Source organism: Amblyomma mixtum, chromosome 4 (assembly GCF_055824585.1).
Source record: "Amblyomma mixtum isolate Tamu chromosome 4, ASM5582458v1, whole genome shotgun sequence".
Lineage (NCBI taxonomy): Eukaryota > Metazoa > Arthropoda > Arachnida > Ixodida > Ixodidae > Amblyomma > Amblyomma mixtum.
Window position 1 is genome coordinate 139,338,388 of NC_143015.1, and position 24,408 is coordinate 139,362,795.

The 24,408-nt window shown below is 43.4% G+C and overlaps 1 protein-coding gene across 1 annotated transcript; it reads left to right on the forward strand.

The window, feature by feature from the left end:
* The first annotated feature begins 11,830 nt into the window (after positions 1-11,830).
* Positions 11,831-22,103, forward strand: LOC149348463 (ecdysone oxidase-like). Its single transcript, XM_089541767.1, has 7 exons — positions 11,831-11,936; positions 14,871-14,884; positions 15,322-15,472; positions 16,305-16,459; positions 17,983-18,160; positions 20,004-20,223; positions 21,941-22,103. Exons 1-7 carry the CDS (start codon positions 11,831-11,833, stop codon positions 22,101-22,103), a joined length of 987 nt encoding a protein of 328 aa, XP_089397893.1.
* Positions 22,104-24,408: the final 2,305 nt, after the last annotated feature.

A 24,408-nucleotide genomic window follows, 5' to 3' on the forward strand; every position in this document is an offset into this window, starting at 1 on the left:
TTCTACGATTTAAATGGTCGAAAAAGCAGGTTTATTTGAAAGGTTCTTTCAAAATAAAGAACAGTGCGCGTTATAGTTCTCTGTACACTTCATGGATTTTCATGCCTTCTTAAAAACTACGCTTAGGGGCTCTCAAAATTATGTGAAGAATTCTCTACAGCTTTAGCGTGGGTGGTAATTTTAGCGTGCTTGCATACAATTTGAGCAGAACCTGAAAAAATGAAAGCACGCTTACTGCCTTGCGAAGCGCAGAATTCCTCCTAGAGCACTTGTGTATGCGGCTCGGCAGCCTATGAATCACTGGAAGTTTTTAAGCACTAAATCATTTTCGTTACCATTCACTGCTATCCCAGTCGAACCTTGTACAGGTATCATAGCGGAAGTAGTGTTGACTACAGTTGTTCCGAAACTCAAATTTCTCGTAAAAATTGGTTCTAGAACTAAAAGAACTCGCTAGGAACGTTCGAACAACGCCTAGGAAAACAAATAGATTCGTTTTCCGATGCCCCCGTCCACCCGACCACCGAAACAGTGTGGTGAGCTGTGCTTATGTTATTTATACATTTATATCATTTCGCTCTTTTTATATATTTCTGTAGCTTATATCATTACGTATTACTTTCACGAAGAAACTTTTTAATGGGAATCAATCAATTTTTTAATGTAGTTTTCCTCTTTATCACATGTTTCACCCCAGAAGGTGAAAGAGTTGACTGGCACCTGCTGTGGGCTCTCATACACATAATTCTGTGCCCTCAGGAACTCTGAAGGTGAAGAAGCTTTTTGAGACTCCAGCCATGAAGAATATTGGTGCCGAGGTATGGTCGCTCAGATATCCAAACTGCAAGCAGTTCGAACCCTGGACTCCAGATTACGTGTCGTGCTTTATTCAGCACACTGCTTTCCCTGGCCAGCACGTCTGCTGTACGTGTGCTATGGGTCACCACGATAAAGCAGTTGTTGATGAAAGGCTAAGGTAATGTGGCACCTGCTGGTTTGTTCTTTTTTAGGCATGGAACGTATTTTGATGGAGCTTTACACTGGAGCACGATGCATGCACTATCTCTAGAACCATTTAAGAACGTTAGAAACTAAACGGAAAATACATTGTGGCAATACAATGAACTGCACCGCGCACAGTTTGAACGGCAGTGAGGAAATAAGTGGTCACTTTACACACGCAAGGCATCGGTCTGGACAGAAGAGCTGAGAATGTCATCCGGTATTTTTGTTGTCTTAGCTACATAACATACTGCGTGCCTTTCGAACCAGGGCCGTCATGGAGTCTGCAGTTACAGAGGGATAGGTACAAATGGCTTACTTTAACATGCATGTTAAGAGAGTAATAGAAGGCAAACTTGAAAATGCATGTTAACAAAGTAATAAAAGGCAATAAATTTAGTTAAAATTCGAGCACAAAACAAGATATAAGATTTTTTTTCAAGCTTGAGGGTTCAAGGTTCAAGGTTCAAGGTTTGTTTATTGCATGTTTATGGTACAAGAAGAATAAAAAACACTGGAATACAGAAGGAGGTCCCAAAGTCAGAGACTGTGGACGGGACCTCCTGTGAGAACAACTGTAAGAATAAGCATTGGGCAGCAGATGCAAAAATTATAAAGATGTTGGCATCAGTAAAGAGCAGAAAGTGAAATACAGGAAATAATGCAAAAACTTATTTGAATGAAAACTGATTACACACCTAAAAGCGTACAGAACAACACAAAACAAAAATCATAGAGTGATATAAATTACAAAACTAGTACCATTTACCATGAGAAATACTATTAGAGGGATTGTAAAAACTGACGAAGAGTGGATTAAAGGCACAATTATTTGATGATTGCTTAATGGTAACAGGTAATGAGTTCCATAAAGTGGTAGCGGAGAAACGAACTGTTTGTTTACCATAATTAGTGTTAGGTTTAGGGAGTAAGAAGTTATTGTGATCAGCAAAACGTGTGTCGTTGCGACGCGGAATTTGTTCACTGGTAGTTAGCGAGAAAGGAAGAAGCTCTTTAACAGATATTTACATAATGGTGCATAATTTGTATTCGATGATTTTGCGCACAGACAAAATATTGTGGGATAGGAGCAGACGAGGCGCACTTACAGAGTAGTGACTGTAAGTTAAAATGCGAATGGCTTGGTTTTGAATAGTTTGCAGAGATGATAAATGCGAAGGATATGTGTTTCCCCAAGATGAAATGCAATACTGAATATGGGAGTGGATGAAAGAATAATAGAGGGAAATGAGAATGGGCACATGGAAATATGGGCGAATTTTAATTAGTACTCTAATACCATACGCCAATTTTCTTGAAATGGATGTAATGTGGGTCTGAAATTTAAGATGTTTGTCAAGTACTACACCTAGAGAGGATGCGTGATCAGCTGAAAAGATCGAGTTTGAGCCTATGCTAACAGATGGGTTTTCGTAAAGAATTTTTCGGGGGGACCTAAAAACTGTAAAGCTAGATTTGGATGCATTGATGGACATAAAATTATTTCTGCACCAATTGAATACATTCTGTGCATCAATGTTAAGTTTGTCAACCACTTTAGTTATATGTGAATCCGAGGTTAAGATTGTTGTGTCGTCTACATAAAGAAAACAGTTGGAATTATGAAGACACCTAGGGAGCAATATTAGGCGTCACAAGTCACCATGTCCAAGCAAAGTGGGTCCGTTGAAAGGAAGAGGTAATCGTAGCATGCGCGGAAACATCGTTCGAATACTGAAATTGCGACTACAAAAAAATGACAGTTGTAGCCATCGCTTGGCTCCTAATCACATCTAGCAAGTGCAGCGCCATTTGGGATAAGGTGGCACTTTCTTAAGAAGCGCTAACTTTGAGTGTATGCGTGTGTGCGTGCTTGTGTAATACAGCGGAGAGAGCGCAGCGCTGTATAACTGCGTATTGAGCATACAAGAAATGCACCCATGTGAGCAATTCTCGAGGTTTCCCTTCAAAGCCTAGTTCTAAAGAAAGCAAATGTATGAAAGTATATAGCAGCTCTGTCATGCTAGTATATGCCTAGCTATTCCGAAAACTTTGTAGTTAACAAAAAAGCTTCAGTCAAGAGTAGGAATAGGCAAAGAGCCGTAATAAGAAAACAATGCAAACATGGCGTTAAAAGCCAGAATGAGAGGAGCATAATTTGGAGAACAAACTTAACGAAGTGAACAAAACTTAACAAACGTAACAAAACTTAGCAAAGTGAAGCCATGCGCCACGCCGGTAATGAGCAGTTGGACTTTTATTTGGACGTTTTAGGTTTCTAAAACAACATTGTGCTGCCGACGTGAAACCAGACATGGCGTCGCTACTCGCAATCTTTAAAACAACCTTGCTGACAATGCCGATCCGGATGCGCATTTAAAGCATTTCTGGTGCCGTGAAGACAAAATTCACTTCCAGATGTCAAATTCTCACTGAATTTAGGCCTGTGTTAGGTCTGCGGCGTGATTAGAATTACACCTATCAAGTCACCTGCCTTGCGGAAACGGCAATTATCGGCTTGCCCTGCGTATGGGAACCATTTTTTACAAAATGCTCTTCACACTTGATAAACCCATGTGTGCCTAGCGTCCTACAGGTCGGACACCACTTTCTTACGCAGTAACGCTAAGCGTTTAGTGTTGAAAAGGTTGCGCTCAGCATCGTAGGTTAAAGAGGGCTTAAACTTTCCTTTCCAAAAATTGTGTCCCCCATCCCATGTGTAGGTAGCGTACTGGGTGTCGTCTAGTTAACCTCCCTGCCTCTCCGTTCATCATTTTCTTTCTTTCTTTGTGTGAAAGATCCCTTTTGTTTGCTTGCTCAGTTATTTATCTGCTTTATTCCTTTTTTCCTCTTAGTACCATTCCCTTTCCTAATGTATGGGGTACCCAACAGAACTTGTGTCCGATGAATATCCCTGCCTTTCCAGTACCTGACTTCTCCCTCACTTATGAGGGTGCACTAAACGGCGTGCTTCTCTTGCCATGCAGGGTGAAAGGTGGCATAACAGGATTGCGGGTTGCGGACTCCTCAGTAATGCCCTCCATCGTCGCGGGCAATACCAACGCAGCTGTCATGATGATCGCAGCGAAAGCGGCGAAAATGATCCTGGATGATGCTAGAGAACAAGACGCCAAAGGAGTCGAAAATTAGGCTCAGTTCATAACTTCAACGACTTTTTATCCAACTTTATCGGAAGTGCACAATAAAAGATGAAAATCGTAACACTTCGTTCTATATTGGACAGTAAGAACTGCGTTGCGGTTCTAAGCATTCTTGTTGACAGGAAACGAACACAGCGTAAGTATTCTGAATTCATCTGTACTGCCCGTTACATAGGATACGGCATTTTCGATTTTTCAGTGCGAACATTCCGATCTGAGTTGTGCACAGCGGCTCACGTGCCGTGTCTGGCTGTAGAACTCTAGTGTGCAGAAAGAACTCACTGTTGAGCGAATTCTGATGGCGTGTCTCTATCTCTTATAATGACCGTATCAACAAAGCGACAGATTATGCTGTCGAAATAGAGCAGAATCCTGAAGGTGTACCTTTCAGCCCTACACCACCGCGCGCAATAATCACTTACTGTTCACCACACCCTAGATGCAACTTGTTCGTCGTTATATCTGCAAGCTCACTGAAGATATCGTCCTTTCATTTGTATATAGCACCTTTTCATTAGCATATAAATCGGAACTGTTGTTGCGGCTTGCGTACAGCTTCTTAATGGGATGTAAAAACACGCACACATACATATCGTCTAGTCCGTTCGAAAACATCTGTGGCCAGGCATAACTTTATTGTAGAGGTCTGGAAAACAATACGCCATTCAGTTCACGAAGGTGAACTTTTTCCGTCCACAGGGGTGTTGTCATTCGCCTCCGACGCTATATGTCTGGCAGTGTTGCTGCTTTCTTCCTTTCAGGACTTGTCATGTATGACTGCTATGCGGTAATAAAAAAAGTATGATGAATATTTTATTTGGCAGGTAACAGAGCACCTGGAGGCAAAGTGAGTCAGGTTCACATAGACAGGAGACAGTCTGGTTGAAGGGAACTGCAGGTAGGTGTGGTACACACACACAACGTTGACACATTATCGGAGCGTAGTGTAGGCCGGGGCGGCCAAGTGAAGGGAGCAGAGACGCAGTGGCTGGATGATGACGCACGCCTGATTTATATTACGAAGCACGGGAGTATATGTACTCAAGTACATGCATGTATGTAAAAAGCTAGTGCAACGACAATCGACTAAAACAGAAACTGAAACAAACACAGAATCCAGCACCATCCCTACCCGGTACACATTTGGGCACAATTTGTGCGACTGCTTTCAGGAGCTTCCTGAATAAAGCGACCAGTGATGGCACACCACCGAGTGCGCTGTGGTTGCTTCAATGCACCCAACCATCCGCATCCTGAGTGCAGCATCACGGCATGTAGGTTTCTGGTAAAAAATCTATGTATAATGCGCTATTTTTTGGGCGACATTGAAGCTGCTAAAGTAAAGCACTGATTAAATAGAGAGGCTAATGGGAAGGCGGAAGTCCTTTCCGCGTTACCTTGGCAGGTAAAAAGTTGGAAACATTTGAATTAGAAGACTATGCATTGCAGTGAAGCGCAATGAAATATGATTCTAACAATGCGTCAACGATCTGTGGGCTGTGTTTTCCATGCAACTGTCGGCTTCGCAGGCAATTTCGTGTGTTTCATACCAAATAAGTGGTAAAGTGGACAGTCAGCCGCAACGTACAAGCAAAGCAGACTCTCCCCGGTTTGCACCAGAATAAAAAAAAATCAGTTAGTTCTGACAAGCTAGAGAAGAAGCCATGAAAGAAAAATGTTGCTCTGCCGCAGGAAGCCTTCATCCTGCTGGCTTTTCTTTTTTGCTTTTCTAAGAGTAATGGCACGGCTTTCCGAAGAAACAAAAATGCCTGCAGGAGGGAACTACAAGCAATCATCGTCACAAACAAAATAAGAGCGGTCTGAATGCACGGAATCCTAAACAAACAGGAACACACATATGGAAATAATGCACAGGAAAGTTCTAGAAGAGGGTTCAAAAAATGCCACAAGGCCAGATCTCAACATCACTAAAAACGAAAAAAAGGTTAACAGAAACTAGTGAAAATGAAGATACAGAAATAGAACTCATAAGTGTGAGTCACCCTGAAGACAATGAAAACGAAGTTTTTCGCATGAATTGCGATGACAGATAAAGCTTTGCGAGGCTATACTCTGGCAGGGTCGATCTTCATATTGTGTTGACTTCTGATAGCCGCCATGAGCGCACATACCTTGAATATACCATACCTGCACAGCAAATCCCCCTCCCCTCAGCTGTAATCAAAATGTGACGGACATTTAAAAGCCAGTTAAATTCAGTTTATCAATGTGACCCTAACATGCCACGTGTCCATGTAACGTGTCCAAATCTATGTAAAATTGAAACGGTGGGGTAAGCGCTGAAAGTTACAAATTGAACAGTATGCTGCACTAAGAGGTATGCATGCCTGTAAATTACCCTCTTAATATTTGTGAAGCACAAGAAAGCTGCCTTTTCAGTTCCGATTGTTTGTAAGTTTTTTTTTTCTTTTCTAGACATCTCGATCTAAAATGGGGTCTTCATAGTACTGTTCGTGCGGGGGAGTCAGTGTGACAACTTTTCGCAGTGGTTAAGAAGTGTGACCAAATAAAGATTTGCTTGCTCCTTCACACCATACTTGAAATGCGTGGAATTCCTGTCAGTAACTATACTTGTCACGACCTTATCAAAAAGCGAATGTGGGAAAAGGCTGGAAGTGAACAATTCTGTGGAGAAGCTTGAAAATTGAAAGCATTTTTATTACTGCCATCATCAACCTGAACAGGGAGGGCTTTGGATTTTTGATGTTCACACTTACGTACCTGATCACTGAGGTGACGTTTTCATTCCGGCGGAGGAATGCAACCAGACAGCGAAACATTATACACAAGCCTTTCAACTCCAACCATTTGCTTCAACGCAGCGTGTTTCAGCGAACAGTGAAAAATTTTCAAAAACAGGTTTTCTCGAGTAAAAATAGTGCTTTTGCGGCGTAGTATTACCAGTGTTGGCGGATGCCAGAAAACCGGTGAATCGTGCTAAGTAGTAAGTTCAGGAACTAATTTTTACTAATTAACCGTTTAACTAGTAGAGTTAATAGACTAGTTGCAATTAGAGATTTGTAGCCGGTCGTTAGTAATAGCCATATCAGTTTTAAAATTTCGAAAACGCGATTAATCTCCTCGGTGTGGCTCGAAAAATTTGGCTGCATCGTGCGAAAATACATGTGCTTTCGGAAGGATGCATGCAAAGAAACTCCTCCAGTGCGGGTAACTAGTCGAAAGAGCCAAACTTTGTCGAGAAACAGCCCCAAGGGTAACCGCGTTTTCGAAATTCTAAAAACTGATATGACCGTTACTAACGACCGGCTGCAAATCGCTAATTGCAACTAGGCGCCTAACTCTACAAGTTGAAAAGGTAAGTATTAAAATTTAATTAACCAGCTTACTGGTTAACCGTTTTCTGGTGGTCACCAACGCATCTAGTATTGTGTTGATTTTTACCTATTTTTACGTCAGAAAACCTATTCTTTGAGAATTAAATTAATTTCTGAAACACCTGGTATAGCAGGCACCGCACGTTAATGAAATCATAAAGATTGTACCTTCAGATCAGGCTTTAAACTTATTCTCTTTCTTTATCGTGTACTTCGATGTGTGGGATTATCTAGCCATCGTAAAGAAGCAAAGTGACGTTCTGCCTACTGAGAATATTAGTAAGAGCCCAACCTCCCTGCCTTTCCTCTTCTACCTCCTCCTTAGTAAGGGCCAAGAACAACTAGTGTTGACACCTGAATTACATGCAGAAGGCTCTACTTGGTTTAACCTCCATCTCGCGTTCACGGATGACCACAACTCTTGGTGCTTTGAACCGAGGGCGGAGGACCTCTTGCCAGGCGGCTAAGCCCTCTCGAATCTGGAAAAAGGCTATTTTGCAACATTGTTTCATCGGCACACAAAAGAAACCATGCCCTCATTCGGTGAGCAGCACTCTCGGCATGTAGGTTATGCGCCTCAACAGATAGAGCTTACAGTATTCTTTATTTGACTCGAAAAAGGAATCCCTCCACGGGAAACAAAACTTGAAGGACATTTTAAGTGCTGGAGAAAACAATAAAACCACGGAAAGAGAGGAGTTCAGGAAAAGAAAGGCAACTGTGCTTCTGCAGATCCATGATATTTCGCACAACCTAAATAAGATCGGAGCGCTCGCGAGTTACGGAGTGACCTTTCCTCCGAGTGACCTTTTCTGCTACTGTCAAGCCATCAGCCCTACGCAGAGACATGTGCCATGTCAAAAAAGCTAAGCCAAAGTGCAGAAAAAGCACATGAACAAGTTAATAATCTGGCCTGAAGGTGTCGTACACGAGATTCAAATAACGTGCGGCGCATCTACACATACCTAATTGGCCGGCGTATCAACGAGTACCTGAAAGAACAGCGCAGGAAACTTGCGCCAAGGAATTGAATTCCGCCTTGCCTTACAATTAATTTAGTGGTTCTCCCGTCTTTTATTCACATTGAAATGATTTCTTGAGCTATGTCATTCGTCGGATTTTGTTTTCCCGGCCGTTGCGGTCGAATTTCGATGGAGGCGAAATTCTAGAGCCCTGTGTACTGTTCAACGTCAGTGCTCGTTAATGAACCCCAGGTGGTCGAAATTTCCGGATCCCTTCAGTACGGCGCCCCTCATAGCCTGAGTGAGTGGCTTTGGGATGCTAAACCCCACAAAATCATAAAAAATCAGATGGCACTGCTATACTTCTCCATGGGTGTGACGTCACAACCTTCTCGACCAATTACTTGATATTGTGATTGTATCGGCTGTTGTCACGCGTGAAAAATAACGGTTCTTATTTCCAGATTTAAAAGTTGGGACTTTGTTTCACTCCGTTGCTTCTACGATGGTACTGCCTCCAAAGCAGGCACAATTATGATGAGCATGCATTAGATTTGAGGCTTCTCATTAATATTGACAATATGGTTAACATGAAGAATAAAGAATACTTTTCTTTAATATACTTATTTGGGGGACTCCAGTGGTTTCTGGAAGGAGAAAACGTCCTTTGCTTTTCTAAGAATTCCAAATGTTGTTCGAAATAAAAATTCAAGAGTAGAATAGATATATGACATACGCCTTAAGGTTTGTAATGAGGGAGCAATTACTCACTGACATCCACCCGAGCGCCACCATACAACTAAAAAGAAAATGTATGCAGCTGTATAGCTTTCTTTTTTATGGCTGCGATCGGGTGGATGTCAATAAGTAATTACTCCCTTATTACAAATCTACTTCACACTGGGAGATTCCCCCAAAAACATCTGACCATGCCTTAAGGTTCGGGCTTCTGAAGTAGTGTGCCATGATTGATGCCCTCCGTGGGCTTTGGAACGTCTATAAATATTCCGATGTACGCATGGGCACTTTCGAAACCATAGATAAAAATCTCCTTTTCTGCTATTAGGCCATTTTGGCTGATTTTCCTCGTAGGAAGCGATATAATAATGAGAATAAGTTGAAATTAGAGTGAAACTCATCGTTCTGAGTTTTCAAAATTTTTCCATATCTGCGTAGTGACCAAAACACTTATGAATACTGAAAGTCGTGCCAAAGTAGTGTTGTAGCATGAGTGATTGTAGTATGATTGTAGCATCATTGTAGTATTAACATAGCAGGCCGTGCAGCTGCCTACCCAACAATCATGGCCAAAAATATTTTCCAAGGGATAGCGTTTACGAACACAGTTTTCTCACATACTGTAAGATTTTATTTTAACAACCAACATGTCCGCATATCTCCTGTGAGCAGACTTGCATTTTTTTGTTTTAACGTTCTTGCTATCGTCAAAAACAATCCCCAGTTTGTTTTCTGTGCCAATCTTAGCTGCTAGATGCGAGCGAGCGAAGAAAACATATAAAAGAAAGATTTTGATACGCATCGGAAGAAGGGACCATTACATTCAATATTTCCATAGCAGTAGCTTACAATATTCCCGTATTTAAACTCTTTTCCCAAGAATGTTGGGCGTGTGCAGACCATGTGTACGTACCGTGACACTGACTGCTGCCCAGATCTCCAGCATTTGCTGCGCAAAAATCCAGACCTCATGAGGATCCGACACTAGTACTAACGACATAAAGCGCTTTCCATTCCCGACTTACTTTATATGACGGTGATGTCACAAGTGACAGCGTAGTGGCGTCATGCGCATTTCACCAGAGAAGACAAATAATAATAAAAATAACAGACATTCACCACTGAAAACTGGCCGTCACTCAATCTCGATTTGAACGCAGGTAACCTTGCCGCAAGCTTACTATTTTGTGTGCATCGCCCACTGCATTGGTTTTATTTCTGTGTTATGCCAATATACGCTGGACACTGCCAGTGGAGCCTCGCACTGGCTTTCTCAAGCCCGAAATTGTGCTGACAAAAAGATAACGGTTTTAGTGATGATCGTTTAAACCCAACAAAATGATGCGGGAGGCTGTGGGAAAAAGCTGCGTGAAGGGCGCCAACCCGACAAGGGCCCGCAGCTCCCTCTACAAGGCTACAAACAGAATTAAAGTGAAAACACGCAGTATTTCTTTCTTTGTAGACTTTCATAAATGAATTTTTAAACGTTTATTATGTCCATAACAACGGTAATGAAATTAATTTGGCTGTAAAACGAAGCTTCAATAATAAACAGGCGAAACCAAATGTATACATGTAATGAACCGAGAGAAGGAAAGTGAGTATGTAATTTTTTGGGGTCGTTGGGCTAAAGTTGGCGTGTTTCATGATTAATTATTTTTGCAGGGTCAACAGCAATCTTACTGTAAAGGAGCCGTAATGTGCTTATGCCGAATAGTTATGACATTTCATATTTCTTTGTGGCGGGTAGCGTAAGCTGCAACGCTATCTCATAATGATAACTCGTGTAGGATCATTCCGTTCTCAATTTATTCGAGATTAATGGTTACAGTTTACTCATTATTATACAGATTTCGTAGTGGTAATACGTCTGATTTCTAAAAAAACAAACTTTGTTTATGGCTGTATTAAAATCTACTGTTATTATCACTGTTATCATTATGAGTGCTGTTAATTTCTTGATGTTTTAGATGAAACATTCGGTTATAAGATAAAACATATCACTAGATTAATAAAACGTTTAAGGAAACAGCGATTTTATTCCGCTTCACATGAGTTCGCCTTCCTTCAGGAGACAGCTAGCAAAAGGGAGCCTGCGTGAAACCATCCTCAGCCGCATTTGATGAAGCCGCACAAGGCGCCAAACCCTGACACGCACTTATAGATGTTATGAATTTTGATACCCTGCTGTGGTCGGTGAACTTTAGAACCTCAAGTGTGGGAGAATAAGTGACGCATGCGAGTTTTCGCAGAATAAAATTTTTTTATTAAGGTGTTTCGAGAATTCGCTGCCTCATTAAACTAAGGGAATTTTTCTCGAAGCTAATTTAGTTTGTTGCTCAATCCCGCCAATCAGCGGGCTCACTGTAAGTGAGCCCATACTTAAGTCACTGCTTCTGTCTTCCAATTACTCACGTGAGTGATCACCATCATCCAATCATCCTAAGTGCGGGGCTCCAGAGGAAATGACAAGCTTCTGCAGCCAATCACAGCAGCGGAGGTCGATGACGTCTACAGAAGTTGCAGGCATACTTGTTCCCTAGCTCGGAGACTATTTATTGAAGACCACTGCTTCCACCAGAGCAAAGTAAACACCATTTCGGAGTAAGACATGGCTCCGCTCACGGTCATGTCGACCATGGTCATCGCGTGGTTGTCCCTTTCCTACGCATTATCAGACGTGCAAGGGGAACCTGAGACGGGTGGTGAAGTTGATGGTTGGTTGGTTTATGGGGTTTAACGTCCCAAAGCGACTAAGGCTATGAGAGACGCCGTAGTGGAGGGCTCCGGAAATTTCGACCACCTGGGGTTCTTTAACGTGCACTGTCATCGCACAGTACACGGGCCTCGAATTTCTCCTCCAAAGAAATTCAACCGCCGCGGCCGGGATCGAACCCGCGTCTTTCGGGACAGCAGCCGAGCACCATAGCCACTGAGCCACCACGGCGGCTCGGTGGTGAAGTTGAGGGTGATGATCTCCTAGACTGCTACGATTACGTAATCGAAGAGTTTCACATGTATATAGCAGGAGCTGTGCCGCTGTAATAACAGTGATAGCTTTAAACGTCTACGACCTTGTAATTGCAGAGAAAAAATTGGCAACAGCTAGTCTGTTAAACCTGTTTAATATAGCGTTAGCTCTGTGGTTGTGACTCGTTTTGGTTTTAAATGCAATTAACTAATTAACTTTAATTAGTTCGGGTCACTAACCAGCGCAGTGCATTCAACGACATAAGCTTTTTAACGGTATATGACTGGGTGCTACAGCGCAGTTTGGTTTTAACTGCAATTAACTAATTAACACTAAATAATCCGGCCCACTAATTATTCCACATAACTGCATGATTAACCAATGGTTCAAGCTCATAGTTTATCCCGTGACATATACTATGCTTACACGCATAGCTAGACAGTAGCGAAATCGATCAAGTCTCGTTTTGACCTAGGCTGATCTTCAAGGTCAAAGTACCGCCATCAGGCATTTTCCAAATTTGTACCCTAGTGAGTAGAGCTCAGGCTCTAAAATAAAGCTTTGCGTTATTAACTTCATTGAAACAATCACTATTCGCACCTACAGCTGATTTCATGCAAAGTAATGAGATAAAAATTCGCAAAATCTCCTGAGGTACCTGCAACCCAGTGTCTTTTTGAGAGCTGTAATAATGACAAGCTGAGAAATTTTTTTACTATAAGACCCATGTTGCCAGCTTGAGGAAAAGCGGGCAGAAGGGGTTGTAGCACAGCGTTACCATAATAGGGATAAGCCTGCAGTTTACTGAGAAAACTACTGCGTGTGCGCCGCGCCAAGCACCAGAAGTTTAACTCAGGTAGAAGCTTGGGCGAGTTGGGTAGTTCATTCCAAAACAGCGCAAAAAAGACACGGACAAGAGGAAGAGACGTACGAACAGGCGGTGTTTGTACAGCGCCTGTTTGTACGTCTCTTCCTTTTGTCCGTGTCTTTTTTGCGCTGTTTTCTAACGGAAATTTAAGGCGGCGTACCGAAGGTGAAAATTTTTGGCATCGCGTGTATCGTACGGCGGTTAACGCGGTATAAAGACGGAACGACACCCTGACGGCGGAAATTGCATTTATTGAATGATATAAAAACAGTGCACAATAGCCCGCAATACAGCGACGCTAGTCGTTTTTCTATATTTAAAGGAAGTTTAAGGGCGAAGTTTGCGCACCGACAACTGTAGCGTAGCCTAGCGCGACAATCCGCTCTGTGCGACGAACAAGGAGCACAGCCCACGAACAGTTTGGACCGGTAGATGCCGCTGCCGCACAACGCCACCCGGGCAGAGTGCAGCTACCGATGCGACACCAAGACAGATGTACATTCGTTGCGTTGCTTGCATAGAAGCCCGTAGGTTGAAAACTCGGCAGCTTGTGTCACAGAATCAGCGCCACCCTCGATGTAAGTGGGCAACCAAACAATTGCGTCATAATTAAAGAACGGAAAACGTGACGCCATAGCGTGCATTCCACTGAAGGAAAAGAAAAATGTTCGAACGGCTCGACGCTCAGCGAGACACAAGATAAGAGGAGAAAGACAGGGATGCTGACTACGAACGCAATTTTAGCATAGTCAGCGCTCATTGCGCCTTCTTCCTTCATCCTCGCCTAGTGTGTCGTGCTGAATTTCAACGTGTTAACTACCAACAAGCCCAGCTATTTGTCTTAATCCCAGAGATGTACAGCTCTAAGAGACTTACTCCCTGTTTGTGAACACCTTTCACGCACAGGAGAACATTGAAAGGAGACTGTCGATATGCAACCATGTCGATATGCAACCAAACCAAAGCTATCTTAGCGTTATATCTTAAGGGGCAATTAGCAACGTCAAGCAGAAGACTATACTGAACAACCTACAGAGCCTACATAGGTATTACAGAGGTATTAATTGCTCTAATTAATACCTAAAGAGATATTAATTAGAGTAGTTTAGCGGGTTCCCAAATAGAGTTAGAAAATTCGAGTTTTGGTATGATGTTTTGTAAGCAAGTTATTTAAGAGAACTGGGTGCTAATGCACGGGTTGCGCCGAAGGTACCCAACGACGCTGTAAACACCTATTGTTTTGCATAGCGGCCATGTACTTTACCTTTAAAAGCGAATTTGTCAATCAAGCAAGTGGCACTGCAATGGGGGTGACGGCCTTGAGGACAGATGCAAACCTAGGGATAGAGGTGCTTGAGCAACGACCACTTTGGTCCTTCGTGAACTCACTCAATGTATTCCTCCGGAACATCGATGACTGTTTTGCCACCCTGAAGAAATTCGCAGTGGAATTTTCCTTTGCGTACCTCAGCACCACGGAAACAACTTTAAACTTTAGCCTGAAATGTGAAACAAGTACTGGGCTTCCTTTCCTCGGCTTGGGAGTGAAGCGAGCCGGACCTCAATTGTCATTCTCTGCCTACTCACACTTGACACTGCCTAATTTCAGACCAAATCATGCGACATCACACAAAGCGACCATGGTCTCTACTCTCCTGTCAGGAGCCAAGACAGTCTGCTCCTCATATATTGAGCTCAAGCTTTAAGAAAGAGTCCTGTCTGATCTCCGCCGCAAAGTTTATACTAAGAACTTTAGCAGACGGGAACTGCGAACTGAGCTGTACTAAGGGACAGCTTTCTGTGGCTATGCAGTGAAAGCTACGAGGGTGAGGCGCAAGTTTTTTATAAGCACACTCTTATCACGTGCTCACAAGGGGGAGAGATAGGCGTTTAAGCTGGCGGCGCGCGCTCCTAGCTTCCACTGCATAGACACAGAAAGCTGTCCACAAGTACAGATGCACTATGTGACGTCAAATGCGAGGTCCACTTTATGCGAACACTTGAGAACCGAACACCTGCCTTTAACAACATCAATGAATAGTATACTATGCAGGGAGGACGCTTTAACGAGCGAATGTAAGCCTATACCCGTTTAAGAAGTTTTACAAGACATACTTGCGTTCAGTAGTGATGACTGCAGATGAATACATTCGAGCTTGACGATAGTATTGGCCGCATAGAGAAGAGTTCAGCTGCTGATATGCCAAAGATGCTCGCTATTGTGTTCCAGCAAACTAATTCTGCATTGTGGGCTATCCTGCAGATAACTGTTGTGGCCAACCTTCCAGTTGGAAAGGGCCTCCAGGATCACCTTATATTCATTGGTCTGGTTGTAACTACGACCACAGACTTAATTGGCCTGAGTGAGAGCGCGTTTAATCAGAGCTGGGCTCAATACATGTACAACAGCACAGGTGAGCAAGAATGCACGATGTCATCAAAAATGTTTACTCTAGAGTAAAAAAAATAAAAAAGGTTGCCATTACTTTGTGCTGAATTGAAGTGCACTAAAATTTTATCTTAAACCTTTAACAAAGGCGCGAAAAAATTACGCACACTGCGTTTCAACGTCACAATAGGGCCTTGAGATCGATATTTTGAATGAATTTTTTTTTCTCTGGCAGGTGCCTTTTCATATTTTCCTCATAATACTGAACGAGGGCAGTAACCACGCATCCGAAGTAATGAAAGCTGCGCTGTACAGCCGCCCACAGACTTAACACGAATGACGGAATGCGTGGCCTGGACTGCCGTCAACGCCATGAAGCGATAGTCATCGGGTGCGAGATAATTCTCTCGGAATGTTTGCGGTGTCTGACGATAGAAGGTGCGAACCGCGGCAGCTTAGCGGGCAGTTCCTGGCTGCCGTGATAAGAAAACTGCAAAGAGCGTTGCCGGGGCCGTGGAAGCCGAATCGGCGAGCAAAAAGCTCTGAAACGACCCCGTGACGAGCGCGCTGTCCACGCGGCGATCAGGCACAAGCGGAAAAGGAGTAAAAGCGAGCTGCGCACCAGCTATCGTCAGCCACCGCAAACATACCGAGAGCATTGTCTCGCACCAATGACTGTCACTTCGTGGCGCTGACGGCAGTCCAGGTCACGCATTCCGTCATTCGTGTTAAGTCTGTGGACGGCTGTGCACGTTCATTCTGTGCCTTACCGTGTCTTAAAAGCAATGCCATGTAGCTATGTCACTTCATGGGTGCCACAATTTCACATGGATGCCAATACTGATCCTTCGATGCAGGGCTGCTAACCATTCCTGGCGCGTTCGAAACGTTGCTGTTTACCAAAAGTGGCGAAAGAGAGGGTCAGCCCAACGACTATACCGACATAGAACTGGAGCTTACGGACCTCTTTCCGGACCCAAGAATACACCAATCGTCATATGTCTCAGATGAGGTAAGCAACACTGTGCACTATAATACGGTTTGAATAACGAAGAACATTTTTTTTTACCAAGGCACTTTGCTCTAAGTATGATATGACAGAAAAACAGGGTAGCAGAGAGTATAGAAGAAGAGAATAATTGACATGTTGCTAGAATTTATCAAGTGGAAACGTGCTTTAGCAAAGGTGAAATTCGCAGAGCATGTGATGAGCTGTCACTTCCGGCGGCGTAGTAGATACAGAAAGAATAGAATGTGGCTTGTTAGGTGTTGCTTGCCAATGCTACCTAATGTAGTCGGTGTTAGAAAATAATGCAGTTTAAAATATGTCGCGGTAGCCAGTCGATTAGCGCCGAACGGTTCGCAAATGCATCTCGCCTACTTACCTAGCAATCTTTAGAGGAGGGGTAGAGGCAAACATCCCATCTCACATGTAAACAGGGGACGTTAAGATGCGCTGACTAGCGACAGGGACAACCCCTGCCTAGCTGCTGAACGGTAGAACGGTGTGGTGCGACATGATATGTGGGGTTTAACGTCCTAAAGCTGGACTTGAGCTATGAGAGGGGCCTTAGTGCCGAGCTGGGGATTACTCGCGATTTCTTGGGTTTCTTTTGAGTGCACTCACATTACACAGCATAGAGCCGCTTTCGCGTTTCGCTGCCATCGAAATGCGGGGCCGCGGCTGGGACTCGGTCCCGCGACCTCGGGCTTATCATGTGAGCGCCATACACTCTTAACCACCGCCGCGGGTGGAGCCGTGATGCGCACGGCAAATTTGAAGGGGGAGGGGGGGCGGTGCCAATGCCGAGCAGTGCGCACAGTCCTTAACCAGAGACAGCGGTAAAAGGAGCAGTATACGGGGGCGGGTTAGCAGGATGTGCAAAAAAACGCAGGAGATTAAGACGAAAGAAATAAATTGGTGGGACACAGCGCTGACCGACAAGGGCAGGTTTTAGTGAAGGTGACTAGCGGAAAAAAGCTTTCCTAAACAATATCACCATAGCAACGCAAGGTCAAGTAACAAAGTAAAAGATACACGCAGCATACTTTTGATACCGTATTGCAGCGAAACATCATTTATTTTGTCACACCAGTGTGCGACCTTATACCATTGTTGCTGTTCGAGTCTAACCACTGTATTCTAGAAAAATCCAAATCTAGCGCTGTTATCTCTGCACAGTTATATATCGCTTTCGGCTTTTCGAGCGCCGAATCACTTTTCCGGTACCGTTTTTATTGGTATAGAGTATATAAAATAAAATGTCTGCACTATAGAGACGCCAGTGTTTCTGACCATTTCTTTTGCTTCTTGAAAGAATGAATAAAAATGCATGTCTCCATGCCTTTTTCACTATCACGTTATTGCCTTTCCCTGCTTCAGAAGCTGAGTAAGAAAAAAAAATTGAACAGTGTCTTGATCTACACATCTGGGTGCGAAATAGTAACATAACAGTTCATGTACATGAAAGAAACATTGTACATGAAAAAAACATTCAAAGTGACTGCAGATTCCTGCTTACCGCTCTATGTCAGATATACAAGAAGTACTACGTGCCCATGTTCAACTACACCGGCTTCATGACTGCGGTAGCTTTGGTGCAGCCTGAGTCTCGAGGCACCGTCACGCTAAACGCAACACATCCTAATGAGGCACCAATCATCGACCCGAAGCTCCTCAGTGACCAGAAGGACTTGGACCGTCTCGTGAATGGTGAGTTCCACTACATCATATGTGGTAAAGAAAACTTCCTGAGCCGCGAATTCTTATGTGTGTAACTTTAGCGTAAAAAGGTGAGCAGTCAGAAGGAATGCTGTCGTAGAGTACAGTGACATGTTACATAAAGGTGTGTATATAGGGCGTTCTATCAGTTTACGATGCCTTTTATAAAGTACGAAGGTATATAACGCCGATTTCGACGTTGCTACTGGGCATATCAGTGCTTGGAAATCATTTTACAGAACCAGGAATGCGAACTAAAGAGAATAAATTTGTGTATCATTATATGCTGTAGTTTTAAAAAGAAGGCCGTAGCAGGTGGGTAAACACATTTGTACAGTAACAAAAAATACAAAAGAAAATGCAGCAGGGAGGGCGACAATTGAAACAAAATTAAGGGATCATACTTCACCAATATTACAACATTAGAATACCACACCAGAGCGATGTCATCACGCAGAATCGCATGCTGAAGTAGTTTTGAGCAAACCAGTTGAAATAAACGAGTAGGTCAGCCCTCGGAACATCAGTAGTTATTGCAGTTGCGATTGAAACTACGACAAGAAATTCTGTCTTACTATATGATCAGCAAGGTTGCTCCATTTAGCAAACGTTCAAGGAAATCAGTAATATTTTTTGCAGTTCTTGTTAGGAAAGGTTTTAGTGAAAGAGAATGACGCATGCGTGCAGGATAGCCACTAAAGTAAATAGTTATTTGTGGGGTGCCAGTAATGTAATGCCCATTGATCAACTGGAAAAAGAATTTCAAGCGACATATACGACTCGAAGTAGTAACAAACCCTAAGCCACTTTTCTTAGAATATATGTGTTTTTTTCTTACCCTTTCAAAATTGTGAATATTTACATTAAGGTAGAAGTTTTAGATTATTAGAGCATATTGTCTAATGCTCTAAAAACCTCTAATGGCTATTTTTTAAAACGAGAAACAAATGAAATAAAAGAGAACAAGAAAGGAAAAGAAAAAATGAAGAATATAAAGAAAAATAGAATAAGATATTGAGAAAACCTACAATAAGAAACAAAGCCAAGGAACTGTCTCATTTGGCTCTAGGCAAAATTGTTGGCCTCGAGATTCGCGATCTTTTACTAAACCTAACGTTTAAACGAGGAACCCCTTTATCAAACAGCAATAAATTCCGACAGTCTTCGAAGTACGAGAAAAATGACGCCGACTGCGAAAGCTGGAATTTGCTAAGGTAAAAGGTTGGGTGAGTTGGTGGTTGATCCGTTTGAAGCAGCGCGAAAAAGACACGAAAGCAGGAAGAGACGTACCCCGGTATCAGGATGGCCATGGCGTCAGTATGTGGAAAATTATGAGGTCGGAATGACAGGATCTTAACTGTCTTCATAGGGATGCTTTGTACCTTCAACTACAAGCAGTGCGTAGTCGGCGCCCGTGTGTACGTCTCTTATTGTTGTACGTGCCTTTTCTGCGCTGTTTAAAACGACTGGAATTTGTGTGGAGTTCCTTCGCAGCTGTCGGAGAAAGCGTAAAGTACGAAGTTTGGGTTTATGTGTTTATGGGGGTTTAACGTTCCAAAGCGACTGGTGCTATGAGGGACGCTATGCTGAAGGGCTCCGGATAATTTCGACCATCTGGGGTTATTTAACCTGCACTGACGTTGCACAGAACACGGACCTCTAGAATTTCACCTCCATCGAAATGCGACCACCGCTGCCGTGATCGAACCCGCGTCCTTCGGCTCAGCAGCCGAGCGCCATAAGCACTGAGCCACCGTGGCGGCTGCTCTGAGTTTCTGTTCTCTGCCTTTCTATGGAAACATATCAAATCTTTCTCTGCTTTATTCTTTACCAGGAATTTTGAAGGTCATGAATATCTTCAACATGTCTGCCATGCGAGATATCGGCGCGAAAGTATGGGAGGGCAAATACCCTAACTGCGCTAATTACACAGTCTGGACGAAGGAGTATGTGGAATGCTTTGTCGAAAATGCGGCGTTTCCGGGGCAGCACGTCTGCTGTACCTGCGCTATGGGAAACAACTCCTCTAGAGCAGCAGTGGACGAAAGACTCAGGTGAGATGACGTAATTTTCATACAGTATCTTTCCCTTTTCCTTCGTATATGACTGAATCCGTTCTTCAGTGCAGTGCAGCATGTCGGCACTTTCTTCTTGTTGATGATGATGATGTCCTCAGGCTGAATGACACGTCCTCCTCGCGATTCCTTCTTTTCTCCTTCGGTTCTTAGGTGGTTTGAGCAATTCAAAGCGAATACGTTTCATATTTTCGACGATGAGTTGAAGATCTTCACACCAGTTAATTTACTGTTCACGAAGTCCTGATCTACTTCATTGAACACACTCGAATGTACCATGTTTTCGTTATTCAAAACGAATGCATTATTTAGGATTATTTCAACAAATATTCTTTTCTTTTAGCTCATACATACAAATTTACGGTGGCCAGAAAAAGCAGGGATTAAACACAGCTAGACAGGCCTCACCAAAGGCAGCATGAATTACTGCGAAAAACGAAAGCCTATATGAAGAATGGAACAGTATAACGTGAAGGTAATTCACATAACGGTAGTATAGATTACTGAAGGAAACTTGGAGATGGCAGTCAGAGATATAGTATTAACTTGTTAGAGAACGAGGCATTCAAAAATTCTGGTACAACAAAGGCTATAGGGAGCGCACAGTTAGTTTTACACCTTGGTAGCACAAATTTGTCTTGTTTTGTAATGTCATGTTATGAGTGGTGAAATGTAACTGCAGCAATCTGGGGAAGAATTGAGTAATTTTTATTCTTTTTTTTTCATAAAATCAGGAAAATCAATAGTCACCTTGTTGACAGGAGTAGTGGGCGGATCGAACGATTTATTAAAATTATGCGAAACATTCTTCTTGCAAGGCTAGAAATCATAGAACGTCAGACGCTGTGGTGTTTGCGCAAACAAAGGAACAATACCTTTGATATGAATAAAAATACATATTTCTATGTAGCCTTGGTTTTGGTCAGTATAATGCGCTTGTTACGTGAAATAATTACGCAAAAATTCGAAAGTGGGGAAAACAAACTGTTTACGCGGTCATCCCCGGTCATCGCACAAGGCGATCGATGGAAAGAAACGCGAACAGAGCGGAGCCTAGGCTCTCCGCTGTTCGCATTTATTTTCATCATGCTTTTACTTCGGTGGTAGAAAGAAGACGCTAGAGTCGTCCATGATGCATTCTAGACCGACTCTAACGTCCTTTTCCTACCACTTAGGTGAGAGCGCCATCGAAAAAAAGTTCGAACAGCGGAGCGCGTAGGTGCCATAGTACATCTGAATGTTACGCTTGGGGATCTGAAGGTGTCCGTGTGCTCGATCAGAGTGCCACTGAGGCATAAGAGGGGAGGGGTTAATATGTGCTTTCTTTTACGAAGGAAAATCGCTGCTTTAGTTTTTTCTTTGTCACCGAAAGAGTTAAAGATGACCTTGTGGCAAGTAATGACAGCACTAAGTGGGTAGTGTTAGTTACGTGTTTTATATCAATGAAAAAGAAGAATAAACTTACATCACCTACATATATAATGTATTTGGCATGGCTATCATTTTTAGGGATATCATTTATGTGTGTAATAAACACGAGTAGCCCCCATAATTCCACCAACGGGGACGCATTTCGAAATTGTTGGAATCTGTGAAGGGCAGTGATTACTGACCATGTACTAGGACCACGAAGCTAAGTATGATTTATTAGGTTATTAACTGTGCCTGAAATACATTTAATTTCCTTCATACACAGGGTACGAGGCGGTGTGAAGAATGTACGAGTCGCTGACGCGTCAGTGATGCCGGAAATCACCTCGGCCAACACTTACGCACCAGTAATGATGATTGGAGAAATGGCGGCGAGGATGATAATAGAAGACGCCATCACTGCGGATAAACCCACGCAGCAGAATTGATGAATATGCTTAGGAGTGCATAACTCAGGCACTAATGCTGGCAAGATATTAAGAGACCACGAAAATAAAGCTTTACTTACCATCTTTGTCCTTGTCACATTGATCTGCAGCTGGGACGGGTATGGCGATGAGCTGCTAGTTATGGATTCGCGGGTGGAAAGTTCGCACAGCGGCTGCTATACAATGGAGGCAAAACTTAAACGGCCAAGTACTCAGATTTTAATTGAGATCAAAGAACACTACCGGGTCAAAACTAGCGCGAACAAGACGACAGACAGAACCGAAAGGACAACAGCGTTCAACAGACAGCAACAGAGCTCTCGTCTGTGTTGTCTTCTTGCTATTGTCTGTCGTCTAGTTCACGCTGCACCACCCACAATGCTTTGAACAATGGCATGCTGTGGAAGCTTACACTGTTGTTTCGATGCTTAAAATCGAATCCACGACAGAGTAATTACTCATATTGTTAGCGTGGTTGCATCCGTGAAAATTAAGCGTTAAACACGTACAAACACAGGTAAAGGTTTGCCTCGGGGGCAGTGTCATGCACGCAGAATGCAGGCACCACAACACCTACAAGGAACTGCAGACGATTGGCTCGTACAGGAAACGTGGAAAAAGGGAAAAACATCCTAACACGCGTTGCGAGCGTGCAGCTCTTGCCGTTGCTGACACCAGCGCTGTGATGTGCATATATTTGTTGATTCAGCCAACACTAGCAGGTCCTCACACAGAGCAGTTGACAAAAAGAAGGTGGTGGTGCCATTTTCAGTCATGAACAAAAGTTTACCGGATGCGGACTCACTATAAAAAGAAAAGGACGGTCGACTTAATCTACAATATATGTAAGCACGAAATGCAGTGCAGGAAAGGCGTCCGCTTTCCAAGGAGGAGGAGGTAGAACAGGAAAGGCAGGGAGATTAACCTGAATAATAATCGGTTTGCTACCCTACACGGGGGGAAGGGGGTGAGGGGATAAAAAATGGAAGAGAAAGGGGAGTAACAGAAAATTCAACACACTCTAAAAAGTCAGCGTTCGGTAAGGTCACAACCTATCGCGCAGGCCAGAAGTCCAAGGCGTCTCATAATTGATGGCAGCGGCACTCGCGAGGAGCTATAAGTCGCTTTTCTTAGTTGAAAGCCGCGCTTTGTCTACTTCTCCCTTTTTCGAGAGCGGCTGCAGAACGCAGAAGAAAGATGTTTAGGTGGTCGAAATTAATCAGGAGCCCTCCACTACGGAATAGTTTTTGTTTTATTTCACTCCTGCCTTTATCGCCTCTTTCACAGTGTGATTGAAATGTTCACCAAAAAGTAAAACAGTTACTGCCCGCCTTCCTTTCCTCAAAACCAATTCCGGTGGCTGAGTGGTTATGGCGCTCAGCCACTGAGCCGGAGTACCCGGTTTAGAACCCGACCGCGGCTGCCGCATTTTGATGGAGGAGAAATTCTAGAGGCCCGTGTACTGTGCGATGTCAGTGCACGTTAAAGAACCCCAGGTGGTCGAAATTAATCCGGAGACCTCCACTACGGCACCTCTTCCTCTCTTTCTTCTTTCACTCCCACCTTCCTCCCTTCCCTTACGGCGCGGTTCAGGTGCCCAAAGAGAAGCGAGATAGTAGTAATATTTTGCGCCACAGTACGCACAAGCCGAAGATAATAAAAGCACAAAGAAATTTATTCAGCGCAAGCTAATCGGCACCGAAGCGTGCGGAGTCTGTTTCTAATCATTTGTTTTCCTCCTTGTGGTTGCTGTGCGTCAACTTACATCCAGTTTTTAAAGACAGTGTGGATATTGTTAGTCTTGTTGCAAGCCAACTAGTGTGTACAAACAAAGTGCACGCGACAGACTCAGTACTAGGAAAGAAATGCGGACGGACAGGACCCTACTACTGTGAGATTTTATTCCATGATGTAGGCTATTACACCAGGAGCAAAAAAAAAAAAAGAACAAGGCGTTGGTCAGCAAAAAAAAAAAAGGAGACTTGGCTTACTAATGATAGGTTATCGCTCCCAAAGCGCACGCTCGTTCAGATATGCAAGTTCTTTTTTCGCCAATGATACCGAGAGGCTGCTGATAGAAGTTTCCCCGTCCTTTTCGATGAGAAAAGCTTCGATTTTATCCCTGGTCATTTTCTCTTTTTGCTTTGTAATCACGCATGCCTTGTAAAATTGGCAGGGCCTACAATGGGGCAGAAAGGCAACCTTTTATAGCAACTTTTTGCACATCGCCGTGGTGTTCGAGCTGCCGTTCATTAAGGAATTTACCCATTTGCCCGATGATGAATGAACGGCATCTCGAACATCA